Consider the following 15000-nt stretch of genomic DNA (forward strand, 5'->3'; position numbering starts at 1 on the left):
GGGCCAAGCCACAGTCCACAGGAAAACAACTCGCCTCAGGAGGCAGCTCTTCCTCCTCACCCCTGCACACCCCCCCTCCTCTTCCCTTCATCCCTAAACCCACCTCATCCTCTTCGTCCTCACCTCCCCAACCCTCCTCACCCCAGCATACCATCCCCCCTCTTCATCCCCAAACCCTCCTCCTCCTCACCCCAGCACACCCTCCCCCCTCCCCAAACCCTCCTCATCCTCACCCCAGCATACCCCCCCAACCCTTCTCATTCTCTTCGTCCTTACCCCAGCACACCCTCCCCCCTCTTCATCCCCAAAACCCTCCTCATCCTCACCCCAGCACACCCTGCCCACTCTTCCCTTCCGCCCCAAACCCTCCTCATCCTCCTCCTCCTCCTCTTCCTCACCCCAGCACACCCTGCCCACTCTTCCCTTCCCCCCCAAAACCCTCCTCCTCACCCCAGCAACCCCCCACCTCTTCCCTTCCCCCCCAAAACCCTCCTCCTCCTCCTCACCCCCGCCACCCACCACCTCTCCCCCCCAACACCATCCTCCTCTTCCTCTTCCTGTACACTGATCTGGTCCTCCTGTTTTGGCTAGCCAGCCTTGGCATCGCCTCCTGAAAGCATCCCCCCCAAAAAAATGTCGTGTACATTGCGGCCACCTCAACATTTCCAATACTACGCTAGTCATCCTTATTGGCTCATTGAAACAACAAGCAAAAGACATTAGATTAGGATGACAGATGAACTGGTGGTGTTGCACTCCTCTGTTAATACAAATTGAGAATTCACACACATCGAGTCCTCTGTCTGTGTGCTGATCTCGGCTCTGTTTTTAACCTTTAAGAGTGTACCGTCACAACGGTGTGGCGGGAATGTTCGGGCAGTGAAAGTTCTATAGAATTCTGGGCGTCATTCAATAAAATATGGAATTGTAGAATCTTGCATTGTTATAGAACGCATTCTTTTTATAGAATGCTCAAAAACCCACACTCTTAAAGGTTAAGCTGTATTGTTGACTCTCTTCCAAGAGGGCTTTTGGGACTAAAACACAGCGTTTTGGCTGGTGTCACTAGGCAAGGCAGGACTCAAGCTCTATAAAGTGCCACAGAGGAGCCAATATGATGTTTAGTGTGTGTGGGTGCAGCACAAGGTGGATGTTTAGTGTGTGTGTGTGTGTGTGTGTGTGTGTGTGTGTGTGTGTGTGTGTGTGTGTGTTTGTGTGTTAGTGTGTGTGTGTGTGTGTGTGTGTGTGTGTGTGTGTGTGTGTGTGTGTGTGTGTGTGTGTGTGTGTGTGTGTGTGTGTGCACACGTGTACATGCGAGCACAATAAGGAACAAAAAGTATGCACACACATGTGTGTGTAGCAGGTGGCCATCACAGAAGTGGCCAAGAGAAGATGAGATGCTACACTACACTACACTACACGAGCTGCACTGCGGAGCGGAGCAGAGCGTAGCTGAGCTGAGGCGAGTGCTATGGTATCGGGGCCCCTATAGTCTGCACTGATTAGGGGAGCGAGGCGAGGGGAGGGAGGAGAGAGACGCTGGCCAACACTGACCAGACGCCACGGCTGGCAGCCCCTGATATGATAATGCAGTATAGGACAGCACAGCACAGCACAGCACACTGCAGCACAGCACAGCACAGCGCTGCACAACACAGCACAGCGCTGCACAACACATTACAGCAGAGCAGAGCAGAGCAGAGCTGGGCATAGCATACTGGATAGCATGGGATAGGATAGCACAGTGGTTGTCAACTTTTCATGAACAAACACCCCCTTAACCTCCTCATAGGTCTCCTAAACGCCCCCTTAACCTCCTCATAGGTCTCCTAAACGCCCCCTTGACCTCATCATAAGCCTGCCAATATGCATAACACTGGTGATGGGGATGCCATACAGATTCATGTCAAAAATCCCGAACTATCCCTTTAACCTCATCATAGGCCTCCCAACGCCCCCTTGACCTCAACATAAGCCTGCCAATGCAGTTAGTATTAAAAATGAAATACACTAATGCTCCCCCCCCCCTTTCAGCTGCCTCCTTCTGAATGCCCCCCAAGGGCTCCCTTACGCCCCCCTGAGGGGCTGTAGAGCCTCCGTTGAGATACACTAGGATAGTTTTGGCCGCGCTCAACGCGCTCAACTTCTTGGGAAAAAACGAAAGTCTTTGGGTGCGCGATAAAATGTATCAACTTAAGGAAGAAAAATCCGCACACACAAACTGCGTCTCATTATTTATTTATATTAATACCACCATGTCCAAAAGCAAACGCGTTGCGGCTATCAAGCCTTCATCAGTGCGTGGTACTAATAATGAAAACACTAGGATAGCACAACGCAGCACAGCAACAGGACAGATCATAGGGCTCTGGATATATACAGCAGAGCCAACAAGGTCACTATACAGTATGACCACAGATTCTATAAGTATATAGAGATATGCCAGTGTAATAGGTTGCTATGGGCACCTAAAATGACCAGGTTCCGGTCTGCCTAAAGGGGCGTGTCATAATACTCCTAGCATTGAATAGAACAGTCCTTAGGTCTGCCTAAAGGGGGATTTCCCCCCCTCCCCCTTGCAATAATAGAACCCGGAAAGAATGGGCCAATGGAACCTCTCTCTCTCTCTACTCTCTCTGGTATGACCTGCTCAGATGTAGCTTTCCATACTGCGTTGAGGGCAGCACAGACTTTGTAAAGTGTTGAGTTGAGAGTGCATAGGATCTTTAAATATCGAGCCGAGGTTCCTTAAATATTGAGTTGAGATCACACAGGTTCTTTTGCAGATGGAGGTGAGCTCATAGGTCCCTTTAAATATCTCGTTGAGGTGGAAGTTTCTTAAAATACAGTGTTGATGTGGTCCTCCGTAAATAACAAGCTGACAAGTTGGTCTCTGTAAATAATGAATTGACGAGCTGCTTTCTTTAAATACTGAGCTGACAAGTGCGTTGCTTTAAATACTGACTTCTTTAAATATCGAGTTGCATAGTGGGTCCTTCAAATATCGAGTTCTGGCGTGAGATACTTAAACACTGAGGCAAAGTCCTTTAAATACAGCATTGAGTTACAGGTCCTCAAAATACCTTGTTTATTAACTTATTAAATACTGACATAAATGAATGATACAAAAATGTTCAGAACATGCACATAAAGAGGAATGTACAATTTTGAATATAGTTGGCTCTGATGGCGCTGACATTCTTCAACAACAACAAAAAAAACTTTACTGGAATTATTCCCTAATAGATTCTCCTGACTGAAATTCAACTCAAATCACAAAATGTCCCAAAAGAAAGGACTCTCGCACAGTGTCAGACTACACATCTTTACAACTCCAACAGAAATCTTAACCCATTGCACTTCTCTGCTATCTGATTTAACACCTGCTGTGTAGACCACTATACATGCTAGATTCCTATATAGAGCCAAAGTTCAACACTAATCACCCTTATCCAAGCCATAGATATGAGAGATCTCAACAGCACAATGTAAATGCATTTTACAGATTGTGTGTATGCGTAAGAGTTTTGCTTTGATAGCATTGGCGGAAGCACTCACACCGCTAATGGACCGGCCTGGATATTTCACTGGGCCATGATAACCCACTTCCCGGCTTCGTGATACTGCGATGACATCAGCGTAAAGTAAGGCAAGCCAACTGTGTTCACTACCACAGTTACAAAATTACATTTATCGTCGACTGCGCACTCACTCCATGCCTTCATGTCAGATACACTCCATCTTCATCTGTCTCTAAAGAAGATGAAACATACTTTCCGGCAGCCAAGATATCAATATTTCTTACCAGTGGGAAGACACAACACTCACACACAAAGGGGCCAACACCACCCCACACCCCACGGCCTCAACACAAAGACTCTTCCCATGAGTGGCTTCTCCAAGAAAACTCCCAGAATGCAGTTTGCCTGCGGCGCTTGCCACACATTTCCAAACATTCTCCACTGCGGCTATTTTTAAACTGTGTTCGGCTCCAAAGGTTCTGTTGTTCACTAGTGTGTGTGTGTGTGTGTGTGCGTGTATATGTGTGTGGATGTGTGTGTGTGTGTGTGTGTGTGTGTGTGTGTGTGTGTGTGTGTGTGTGTCCGTCCGTCCGTCCGTCTGTCCATGTCCAACTCACCAACAGACACTCTCGGCGGTAATGGGCGATCAGCCTCTCGTCGTGACCCCGGTATTGCCCCTTGGACAGAAGCTCCTTGTTGAACTGGTACGCGTAGATGAGATACACCAGGGACTCCACATAGCTGAAAGGGACAGCAGCACAGCCAGAGATTCTTTAAGTATATAGAGATATGCCAATGTAATAGGTTGCTATGGGCACCTAACATGACCAGGTTCCGGTCTGCCTAAAGGGGCGTGTCATAATGCTCCTAGCATTGAATAGAACAGTCCTTAGGTCTGCCTAGGTCTGCCTAAGGGGGGATTTCCCCCCCCTCCCCCTTGCAATAATAGAACCCGGAAACAATGGGCCAATGGAACCTCTCTCTCTCTACTCTCTCTGGCACAGCAGCGCAACACTCATCACTCACATGCACCATCCATCAGTGGTATCCTTCATTTCTAGCCCAGAATTATGATATGGTTAACGTAATTTTGTCACAGGTGCCTTCTATGGTCGACCTATAGTAACCTGTAACCTGTAGCAACCTACAGCCTATAAGCTGTAATACGGCCCTGCCCATATGAACTAGTGATGCATAACAAAAATAATGGCAATCGGAAAACTTCAGCTGTTAGTACGAGCATTAAGGGTGCTTCAGCCTCAAAACAAAAAGCACACAACTGTCTAACTGTCACTTATGTCCAAAGAGCCAACATGAAATACTTATTACAACAATAACCAGATTAATAATATAAATGAAATAGGAGGGGAAACGGGCTGATAAAGTTCTGCAGTACCAGCATGGACTACTAAACTACAGAGTCTGCCTCAGCCTCAACGTTTTGAGCTCTCAGTTGTGAGACTCACTAATCTCTCATTGCTATATGCTGCCATCTAGTGGTGAGGGAGGAGAACGCAGGCAGTGCAGCGTGGTGTGGCGCGGCGCATCACAGGATGGTGCAATTCACCAGGCTCCGGTGAAACAGCTCTAATGGGACTTGCTGCTCTTTTGTCTTCTCTAGTCTCACCTCTCCTTCTTGTACAGCTCCAGGCCAATCATCAGGTAGACGGTCGTCTCCCGGTACTTCTGGTACTCTCTGTGCCACAACTGTCTCAGACGACACACACAGACACACACGCACACACACGCGCACACACACGCGCACACACACGCGCGCACACACACACACACCAGAGCAGACAGGAGAGGGAAAGTGGAGCAGAGAGGAGATGAAGAGAAAGAAAAATCACATACATACAGTAGATGACAAGCTTTGGTCGTTTTAAAAGGTGCCACACCCAGACATATGCGCAACATGCACGTGCACGTGCACCCGCGCGGGCACACACGCACACATAAAACACAGACAGAGAGAACACACACACACACACACACACACACACACACAGACACACACAGACACACACAGACACACACACACACACACACAGACACACACACACACACACACACACACACACACACACACACACACACACACACCAAAGGGCTTGCTAGAGGTATGAGATGCTCTGCTGCACTATACCTCGTACTCCTGCATGTTGACCTCTTCGGGTGTGATCAGCTCCATCTTGGCACAGGCCACCTGCATGATGCTCTTACACCTGACACACAGAGGGGGAGAATTTATAAAATCCTTTATTTACAAAGGTGCATATTACATTATGGGGTTAAAACCACATTCCAGCCAGAAGTAGGTGGGTTAAAAAATAAATAAATACAAATTTCATTATAAACATTGTGCAAATGTCAGGTGTCCATCATTTACTGAGCACAACGCTCTTCCATGACACCAGACATGTTCAAAGGCATAAACATTCATACATACAGAAACATTACTCAATTTAGTTTTTCTTTGTGAGAAGGAGAGGAGTCGGTTATTAGGGCTGTAACGATACACTCAACTCACGGTTCAGTTTACGTCACGATTTTTGACAAACGGTTCAATACACCCCATGATTTTTATATGTATCTTATCGTTACAGCCCTATTTGATTTGGGTTTTTTTAACTTTATTTTACAGCCCTATTTGTTACTGACCAAAGTTTGCCTTCAGAGTCCTATAAATCCCCCTTTAAGTGCATTCCATTTTTTATTGTCAAGCATGTAATTGACACAGAGTACATATACTGTAGACATATATAGGGCACATACAAACTAGCATACACTTTTTTTAATTCAATAATGGTTTCCTAATTGCAGAATCACACACAAGCAACAAAGTTGCAGTGTAAGAACCGTTTGACCTTACTCTTTTTTTGTTTTCGGATAGATAGAAAGACAGAGAGAGAGGCCGTCAATAGTAAATGTGTATAAGAGAACGGGGCGATCAGACCCAAGGCTGCCACTGGACTATGTTTTATTGCCTTGTTTGGCCACATCTAAATGGAGGCAAAGTAAATGTCTGCTAAGTGCTGCGGGACGCTAGCACACATAAATCCAATTAGCCTTCCCCATAACATGGCACCGAGCACTCTGGCCCTTACAGATGAGGCACTCAGGACCAGGAAAATAAACAAAATAGACGACTACAAAACCAGGACTGTGACGGCGGTGCACTGCACTGCACACCCTTTCCCGTACTGTACGCAAGCAAACTCAATCACACACGCATGCCCTGACAGATACACATGCACACACACGAGCACAATTTGACTGGCTTTGGGTTGCTGAGGCTATGTCTTTATTAACATTGAGGCAAGCAGCAGACTCATTGACCTGGGGTCCGTTTCTCGATTATTGTCGTTGCTAACCGTCTTAAGACTGTCTTACGACATAACGCCATTCCCTTGGATTTAGTGGTGAGCGTCGCTGTCAAGATGCAGTTGAGTCGCTCGTACGAAGGACTTTGCTAACGATGATAGCAAAGACGCTTTCGAGAAACGGACCCCTGAGCAGCCCTGATATTCCAGGAAGTCCGTGAACCGTAACGTTTATGGAAAACACAGAATGAGGGATCATGGGAAGCAGGCTACCGTACCGCTCATCGAAGGCGAGGTTGCGGTCTGCGAACTGTGCGAGCAGCGTGCGCTCGAGGATCTTCTGTGGCGCCTCGTTCTGGATGAAGTAGACGATTGGGTGCTGCAGCCGGTGGTCCCTCTCCGGGGGCGTGTCCTCCTGGGCCAGGTGCAGCAGACGCGTGTACTCCACCTCGATCGCCTGGCACACGCACGCACGCACGCACACACAAAGACACAGAGACACACGCACGCATGCATACAGACACGCAGACAAAGAAACAAAAACGCAGACAAAAACACACAGACACAAAGAGACATGCATGCACGCACACACAGACACAGACACAAAGACGGACACGGACATGGACACACACAGACAAAATACACACAACCACACACACCCACAAGACAAAGACAAAGACCAAGACACAGAACAACAAGAACGTGGAATTAGATTAGATATGGCATGTAACAGTAGGCCTGTACATTCACACGCACGCACGCACGCACGCACGCACACGCACACGCACACGCACACGCACACACACACACACACACACACACACACACACACACACACACACACACACACACACACAAATTCTTTCTCCGATACACATCCACTAAACATACAGGCATGTACTACACATGCTTAAAATACACACATGGGCAGCAGCCAAAGCACTGTGACTGAGTGGCTAGCATGTGATCAAGTTTACGTATGGAGCATAATATTCACAACACACAGCAACATATCAAAATAAAAAAACCTTTCAAAAGTTGTGTTACATACATAATACAGTATTATGCTTTGGTTATTGTGTTGTTAAAGAGAAACACAGCTGAACCTCTGTGTGTTTCTGATTTTGAATAATATATCTGAACTTGATATCTGAATATGAATGAATAAGAGTCTATCTGGAAACTAAAACGTTGTCTAAGTTACAAATAATTAAGAAACTGTAAAGTGGTCGTTCAAGTCCTGAGCTTCTTATTGGCTCACTCACTTACAGGACCAGTGTTACCCACCAGTAACAAGTCAACTATAACCACACTTGTTAAAAAGCTCAGTTGTTCAAAAAAAGCTCACTGTATTCCTACATATGAACATTTCATGCTAGAGTTTATAACGATTTTCAAAAATAAGCACAACTGGCCATTCACACGACAAATGATCAACATGTTGATTCATGCATGCTACTGGCATGTGCTGAACACAAGAAGCAAAGAAGTCACATGTGTAACTGTGCAGCATCACTTTAGAATCACACAAATACAGCATTGTTAAAAAATAAATAAAAAAATAAAAGCTCACAAAAGCAAAATGAAGTCTGATGGTCCGTAAAGACAGATCCATTACAATAATTGCTTATGACTGTCTGTGTGCTGTTTTTAATGCCAACTCCTTTCAGCAGAATGCTCTGACATGTCAAAGTCTATCTTGCGTTCCCTCCAATTTCACAGAGAGACAAGATAATGGAGCTTGAAGGATTCTTGTTTTTTAATAAGACAAGACGCCTTTGGGATTTGGGCCAGGAGGAGGTTGAGTTTTAAATCATCCGTGATTGGTGTTTTCCATATCAGTGACTATGACAGGGATCGAGTTTGATAACATCATGACGCAAGTTATTATATCAAAGCGCAAGGTCCAGACACAAGCGCAAACACACACACACACACACACACAAATGTAAAACACTCACACACTGAGTGAGAGCATGCAGTGTGAGAATGGGCGGTGAAGTGGGGGGGTTGGGCGTTGGGGTGCGGGGGCGGGATGATTATATCTATGAAGCCCTCATGCAGGATGCCACACTGAGGGAGGGAGGGGGGCAGCCAGACGGGGTGGTCGGTTGGGGAGATACCTTAAAGAAGGCCGTCTCGGGCCCCAACTTGTCAAATATTTTCCTGGTTTTCCCCACTGCCATGAGGACACCCTGCATACTGGGAGTCAGCAAGGCCTGCCCAGGGATGGAAGGGCATGTCAAAAAGGGTACCGTAAGGTGCACACACATCCCAATAAAGGCAAATTGCCAAGGAGGTGTAGAATATAACATAATGCAAAAGGGAGAAAGAGAGGGGATATAGGCACACCACAGAAAGCTCCCAAGTCGTGATTAAATGTGTGGGGAAAAAAAATTGCGAAACGTATTGACCTGCAAGGTCTTCAGCACACCTGACGCCACATTAAATCACAACAAGGGAGCTTTTTTGTAGTGTGTAAATATCCCTTCTTGTTTTTCCCCCATGGAAGGGCCTGGCCACAGTAACATCGCTCTCCACTAAACACACACACTGAAAATACACACACACACTCACACAATTGTACACATTAACTAACCAAGCACACGCACACATACACATTTGTAGGACATTGAAAAATGTTCATTATCTTGAGATCAAGACGTACAGAGAGACAGAGGTCTTTCAACAACACAGGAAGCCAAATAAATATGCACACACTTCCAACCAAATATTTCATGTCAGGAGTCACTTACAAACTCACTGACTTCATGAACCTCTGACTAGACAGGATTCTGGGGGCATATTACAGAAAACTTCCTATCCACGGTAACTAGACAGATAAGACAAGATTCTCAAGATAGGAAGTTTCTGTAATACGCCCCCTGGTTAATAATTGCAACACTCCCTAGCATAAAGAATCCAATGGGTTTCATTAGAAAGCATGAGAGGAGAGGAAATCTGGTGTAAAATGAACTGATGTTAAAACAACAATCAAACAATGATCAATCAATAGCAGGGCAAACGGTCTTGATTAAAAAGACAAAGAAAATAAATAAATAAAAAATAATTAAAAACAAAGTTTTACATGACAGTGGCTAGCACCATTTGCATACCAGCTTCTTGTGTTGTAACACAACCAGAGTTGAATTTACACCAAATTTCCCTTTAAGACATTCTGCTGATTCCAACATGGAGCTGGAGGAATTCATCTGGGTTCTTCCATCTTCACAGTGCGGGAAGGTGGACTGATGCAAACACATGGATAACTGTCGGCACACTCAAATGAAAGCAAAGCTATGCGACCAGAAGAGATGCAACACACTCAAAGCTGACCATATACTACTCAAAACTTAACTTTGCACTACAAAGTCAACACAGAGCAGTAATCACTGTGTTCCAATGTCATGTTAGTTCTGCTCAAGTAAATACTCAAGTCTGTGCTGATGATCAACAAAGCCATGAGCTTGAGAGCTGCCTAAACCACAATAATTTCACCTGAAGCAATAAGTAGCAGCACACAAGACAAGGGGTCCAACAAAATAGAAAACGCTCCATATTAGCTTGCTCGTGCTCTATTGCGCTACTGCAATGGGGCAGCCGTGGCCTAGTGGTTAGAGAGTTGGTCTTTCAATCTAGGAGTTGCATGTTCGAATCCCCCTGACCTCTCCCTACATCTCCATCCATGGCTGAAGTGCCCTTGAGCAAGGCACCTAACCCCAAATTGCTCCAGGGACTGTAACCAATACCCTGAAAATAATAACTGTAAGTCGCTTTGAATAAATGAAAGCGTCAGCAGTGAAATGTAATATTAATGTAATGCTACTGCAATGGCAGTCTTCTACTCCTTCAACAGTCCTTCAGAAAAAATGCACATGACCAACATTCAAGCCAAGCAGAGACACACACACACACACAGAAAGCACGCATCTGTGGATCAGCCTCAGGACCCAAGAGTACCTTTGGGTTTAAGCAAGAGGAGCAAAGGACATAGGTCAGACACAGATGTCAATCACAGATTCAGGCAGTCTCTCTTGACAACCCACTACTGTGACTCCAGTAGGTGCTTTCCGTGCTCTCCTCAATCATCTGATTGATTGTTGGATGACATTTTGTTGTTTGTTTTTATTTTATTCTGAACCTGGGATTGACACGACTCTACAGGTCAGGTCAGCCCTGGCACTACTTTCAGACAGGCATGGGAGAGGGGTGAAGGAAGAGGGGTGAGGAGGAAGAGCAAGTTGGGTGGCAGGGGGCAAAGAATTCTCTAGTAGAGTAAGATAACCCAAACCCCACGTACCCAATACAAAGGAGTGTGATCAAGTTCGATCTCCTAATGCCATGTACAGACCAGGAGCGAACGGAGCGAACGGAGCGAACGGAGCGAACGGAGCGACGGAAGTCATTATTTCTCTATGGAGGGCACGCGACCTGCGCTACCAAAGCGAATTCGCCAGGAGCGAAGCTTCTTGCGCGACCAGAGCGAATTTTGACGATTAAACTAAATCTAATCGCAGGCGAATTCGCTCTGACGCTGTTCGGCGAAAACCAATCGGAACTTTCATATCTCCAAATGTCCCAGGCTGTCAAGCCAGAGTCGTTATGTGATTAGCTGAATCAAACATGTCAATGCTGCGCCTGGAGCGAATACAGCTAATTCAAGGCGAAACTTCTTCTACCCACGCTACCAGGCAGCGTAGTTCACTTTCACTTTTTTCACTTCTTTCACTAGTTCGCTCTTGGTCTGGACACGGTATAAGGGGTTTGTTGTCCCCTCCTCCTTCTCCTCTTTCTGAGGCATTTGGTGACGGCTTGCATAAGATGTGCGCTACCGCCACCTACAGTGCAAAGGGAACTCCATTTACTCTCAACCTACTGTAAAGTCTCCAAAGGTCTCCTAACCGATGGTCTCCTAAAAGGGCGTTCACCTGATGTCACATGGATCCAGGAAACATAAGGGCTTGGAGTGCGTTGCAATATGCGACCTTGCCTCCTCCACTTGCTTCTCTCCTCGTACCAGGAAGTAATATGTCATGATGACATCACTGACAACAGCATTATATTTCAATATCTTGCAAAAGTTCAATTGTAGAGTCTTTTTCTCATTTGCAATTGGGATGGAGAATGAAAAACAGTCCTTCAAAAGTTGTTGTTGCTAGGCTGACAGCTGGGAAACTTTATCGCTTTCTCCACGGAGGAGGGGCCAGGAGGCGGGACGAGGAGACAAGCGCAAGTGGAGGAGGCAAGTTTGCATATTGCAATGCACTCTGGATGTATCTTACTCTAACAGACAATTCTTTGGCAGGGTGGGGGAGGGAAGGGGGTGGGAGTGGTGGTGCTACCTCATCGTCCCACCCCTCCTCTTCCTGTGACTCGTGGATGAAGGTTTCTGCTCTGGGGGTGGTCACCTCCACTATCTGGTCAACCACAGGAGGCTCTGGCAATGGCAATGGTTGCGGTTCTGGTACTGGTTCTGTACCCTCATGACTGGGGTACGGAGCAGGGGGCTGACGGGGGTGCTGAGGGTGATACTCAACCATTGAGAGCTCTGGCTGTGACTCGTGGATGAAGGTTTCTGCTCTGGGGATGGTGACCTCCACTAGCTGGTCAACAACAGGGGGCTCTGGCTCTACACCTGCACCACCATGTTCAGGGTACAGAGCAGGGGGCTGACGGGGGTGCTGAGGGTGACGCTCAACCATTGGGAGCTCTGGCTGGGAATCGTGGATGAAGGTTTCTGCTCTGGGGATGGTGACCTCCACTAGCTGGTCAACAACAGGAAGCTCTGGGTCTGGACCACCATGCTCAGGGTACGGAGTTGGGGGCTGATGGCTGTGCTGCTGAGGGTGGTGGAGGTTGACCACCACAAGGGGGTCTGGCTCTGGCTGTAGGTCTGGGTATGCTGCATCTTCACGCTCGGGGTATGGCGGAGGAGTGGGCAGAGGGTGGTGGTGGGCAGTGTGTGTGGGGTTAGGCATTTCAGCGTGGTGAGGATGGGTCGGGAATGGAGGGATGGAATTGGACTGTGGAAGAAGAAGAAGAAAAAGAGAGAAAGGGAGAGAGAAAGACTGAAAAGAGTGTGGAACACAGAGGCCTGAAGGCAAGAAAATGGCGGGAAAAGATGTATAATGAAAAGTGCAAAAGAAAAGGAAAGAAAGTGGTGAGAGAAGGTCAAAGACATTTTCCAATGTCAAGTGTTCTAGCCTTGGTGATGCGCCTAACGCCCAGTGGTTGTATAGTCTTTGGTAAACTCCGCAGAGTATTCAACCACTAGGCGTTTCACGCGCTACCAAGACTAGACATTGGGAAATGGTGATTGAGTGATCCGAGTGACAGAGGTGGGAAGGAATTGCTGGACAAAAAAATGAATGCAAGTGGCACAAGAGAGCAAGGGTAAAAGAGGCAAGTTTGCAAAAAGCGAAGGTGTGCAAGAGAAAAAGAGCAAGTAAAAGCAAGAGACCGAAAGAAGAGAGTAGGGGTGGGCGATATGACGATATTATGTCGTGAATCACGATATTGAGTAAAATATCGTCTCGAATCTGCCAAAGTGGAGAAATCGTATAGATCGTCTTGCAGTGAGGATGTTTATTATCAGTATCAGAGTGACGTTTTCTCACTTGTGTTGTTGTCTTAACTTTATTCTTTACATTATTGTATTCCAATTGTACACTTTATGAGAGTATCATCAGTGTGTTAACATTTTATTGACTGCAAATTACAAATTGCAAGTATATGAAAGTTTTTTGTTGTTTTTATGTTTTGGATGGAAGATCGTGATAAAAAATCGAAATCGTGATTTCATGTTAAAAAATCGTGATACAACATTTTTGCCATATCGCCCACCCCTAGAAGAGAGCAACGGGAAGAAAGCGAGAGAGCCCCAGAAAGAAAACAGGAGTGAAATGGAGAGGGGACAGAAGTGAAAGGGAACAAGAGATCAAGTGAAAGAGCACATGCGGTCAAGCGAAAGACAGCGCAGAAGAGTGAATGAAAAGAGAAGTTGAGAACAGGAAAGAGTGAGAAAAAGAAAAGAGTGAGCAAAAGCAAAAGAGTCTGAAAAAGAAAAGGAAAGAAAAGAAAAGTAGGAGAGGCAACGAGGGGGGGGGGGGGTTATGAAGCAAGAGAAGAGTAAAAAAGAGGAAAAGAAGAGAGGGAAAAGGGAGGAGGACAAAGGTAAGGAGACGAGAATAGAGGAGACAAGCGAAGAATGGAGAGGATAGGGCTGGAGAAGAAAGGAGAGATTGTGAGCTAGAGAAGAGGAGAGGAAAGAAAGGTAATTCGATGTGAAGGAGAGTGACAAGGAGGGGACAGCAGATGGCGCATGAGAACCAGGCCGACTGAGAACCGTGCCGGTGGCCGTTCCCGCACCAAATCACAATTCGCCCGGTGTGTTCACGGCACAGAGCTTAGCGTTTGCAAACCAGAAAGTCGGTTCGCAATGCAAACCGAAAAAAAAAAAAACTCGGCTATCTCCGCACACCACAACGACAACATGGACGTCAGCAGGTTCATCCAGGTAACACACAAGTCACGTGTGGAAAAGTTCAGAGTCCGGTATGAATGTGGGTGGTTTGCAGGGAAGCACTTTAGTGGCGAACATAACTGGTGGGTACACCGGTACCGGCACCATTCTGGTCGACCTGAACACAGTAATGCCTCTTTTCCACTGCCAGTTTTCTGGTAGGCCTACTACAGCTCGACCAAAAATACTGAATCAGAACAAGATATCGCAAAACACGCCCACTCAATGCAAAAGCGTGTGCTCAAGTTGGGTCTCCTAAGGGGGCGTTGTCCCCTACTACTTCTTCTCTTTTTGAGGTGTTTGCGCAAGACGTGCGCTACCGCCATCTACAGCGCTAAGGGGACTTAATTGATTCTCAACCTCAGGACTCTGAAGGTCTCCTAACCGAAGGTCTCCTAAAGGGGCGTTCACCCGACATAAAGTGGATACCGGAAAAGAAACAAAATGACGCTTCTTGTTAGATCCTACTACAGCTCGACATGTGCAGTTCGGTCGCTACTTTTTGGCCCACAATCGAAAAGCAGAAAGTGGCATCCGAGTCATGCTGTGTCGACCTGTAGGCCTACCAAAAAAACGGCAGTGGAAGGGTGTCATAGACTGAGTGGAAGTGACGTGTGAAGATACTGGAGGCCTA

The 15000-nt window shown here is 46.6% G+C and overlaps 1 protein-coding gene across 4 annotated transcripts in view; it reads right to left on the reverse strand.

The window, feature by feature from the left end:
- The window catches only part of usp25 (ubiquitin specific peptidase 25), an 82558-nt gene that overhangs the window by 8918 nt on the left and 58640 nt on the right, over positions 1-15000 (reverse strand). For 2 of the 4 annotated variants that reach the window (XM_063202969.1, XM_063202968.1), the window contains exons 19-24: positions 12187-12867; positions 8968-9063; positions 7123-7301; positions 5668-5746; positions 5149-5228; positions 4139-4262 (exon numbers count right to left, since the gene is read on the reverse strand). In XM_063202969.1, the coding sequence (XP_063059039.1) occupies positions 4139-4262; positions 5149-5228; positions 5668-5746; positions 7123-7301; positions 8968-9063; positions 12187-12867 (1239 nt within the window). The remainder of the gene's footprint in view (positions 1-4138; positions 4263-5148; positions 5229-5667; positions 5747-7122; positions 7302-8967; positions 9064-12186; positions 12868-15000) is intronic. The other 2 variants (XM_063202970.1, XM_063202971.1) reach the window with 2 other exon arrangements.

This window comes from Engraulis encrasicolus, chromosome 7, assembly GCF_034702125.1.
Source record: "Engraulis encrasicolus isolate BLACKSEA-1 chromosome 7, IST_EnEncr_1.0, whole genome shotgun sequence".
NCBI classification, from domain to species: Eukaryota; Metazoa; Chordata; class Actinopteri; order Clupeiformes; family Engraulidae; genus Engraulis; species Engraulis encrasicolus.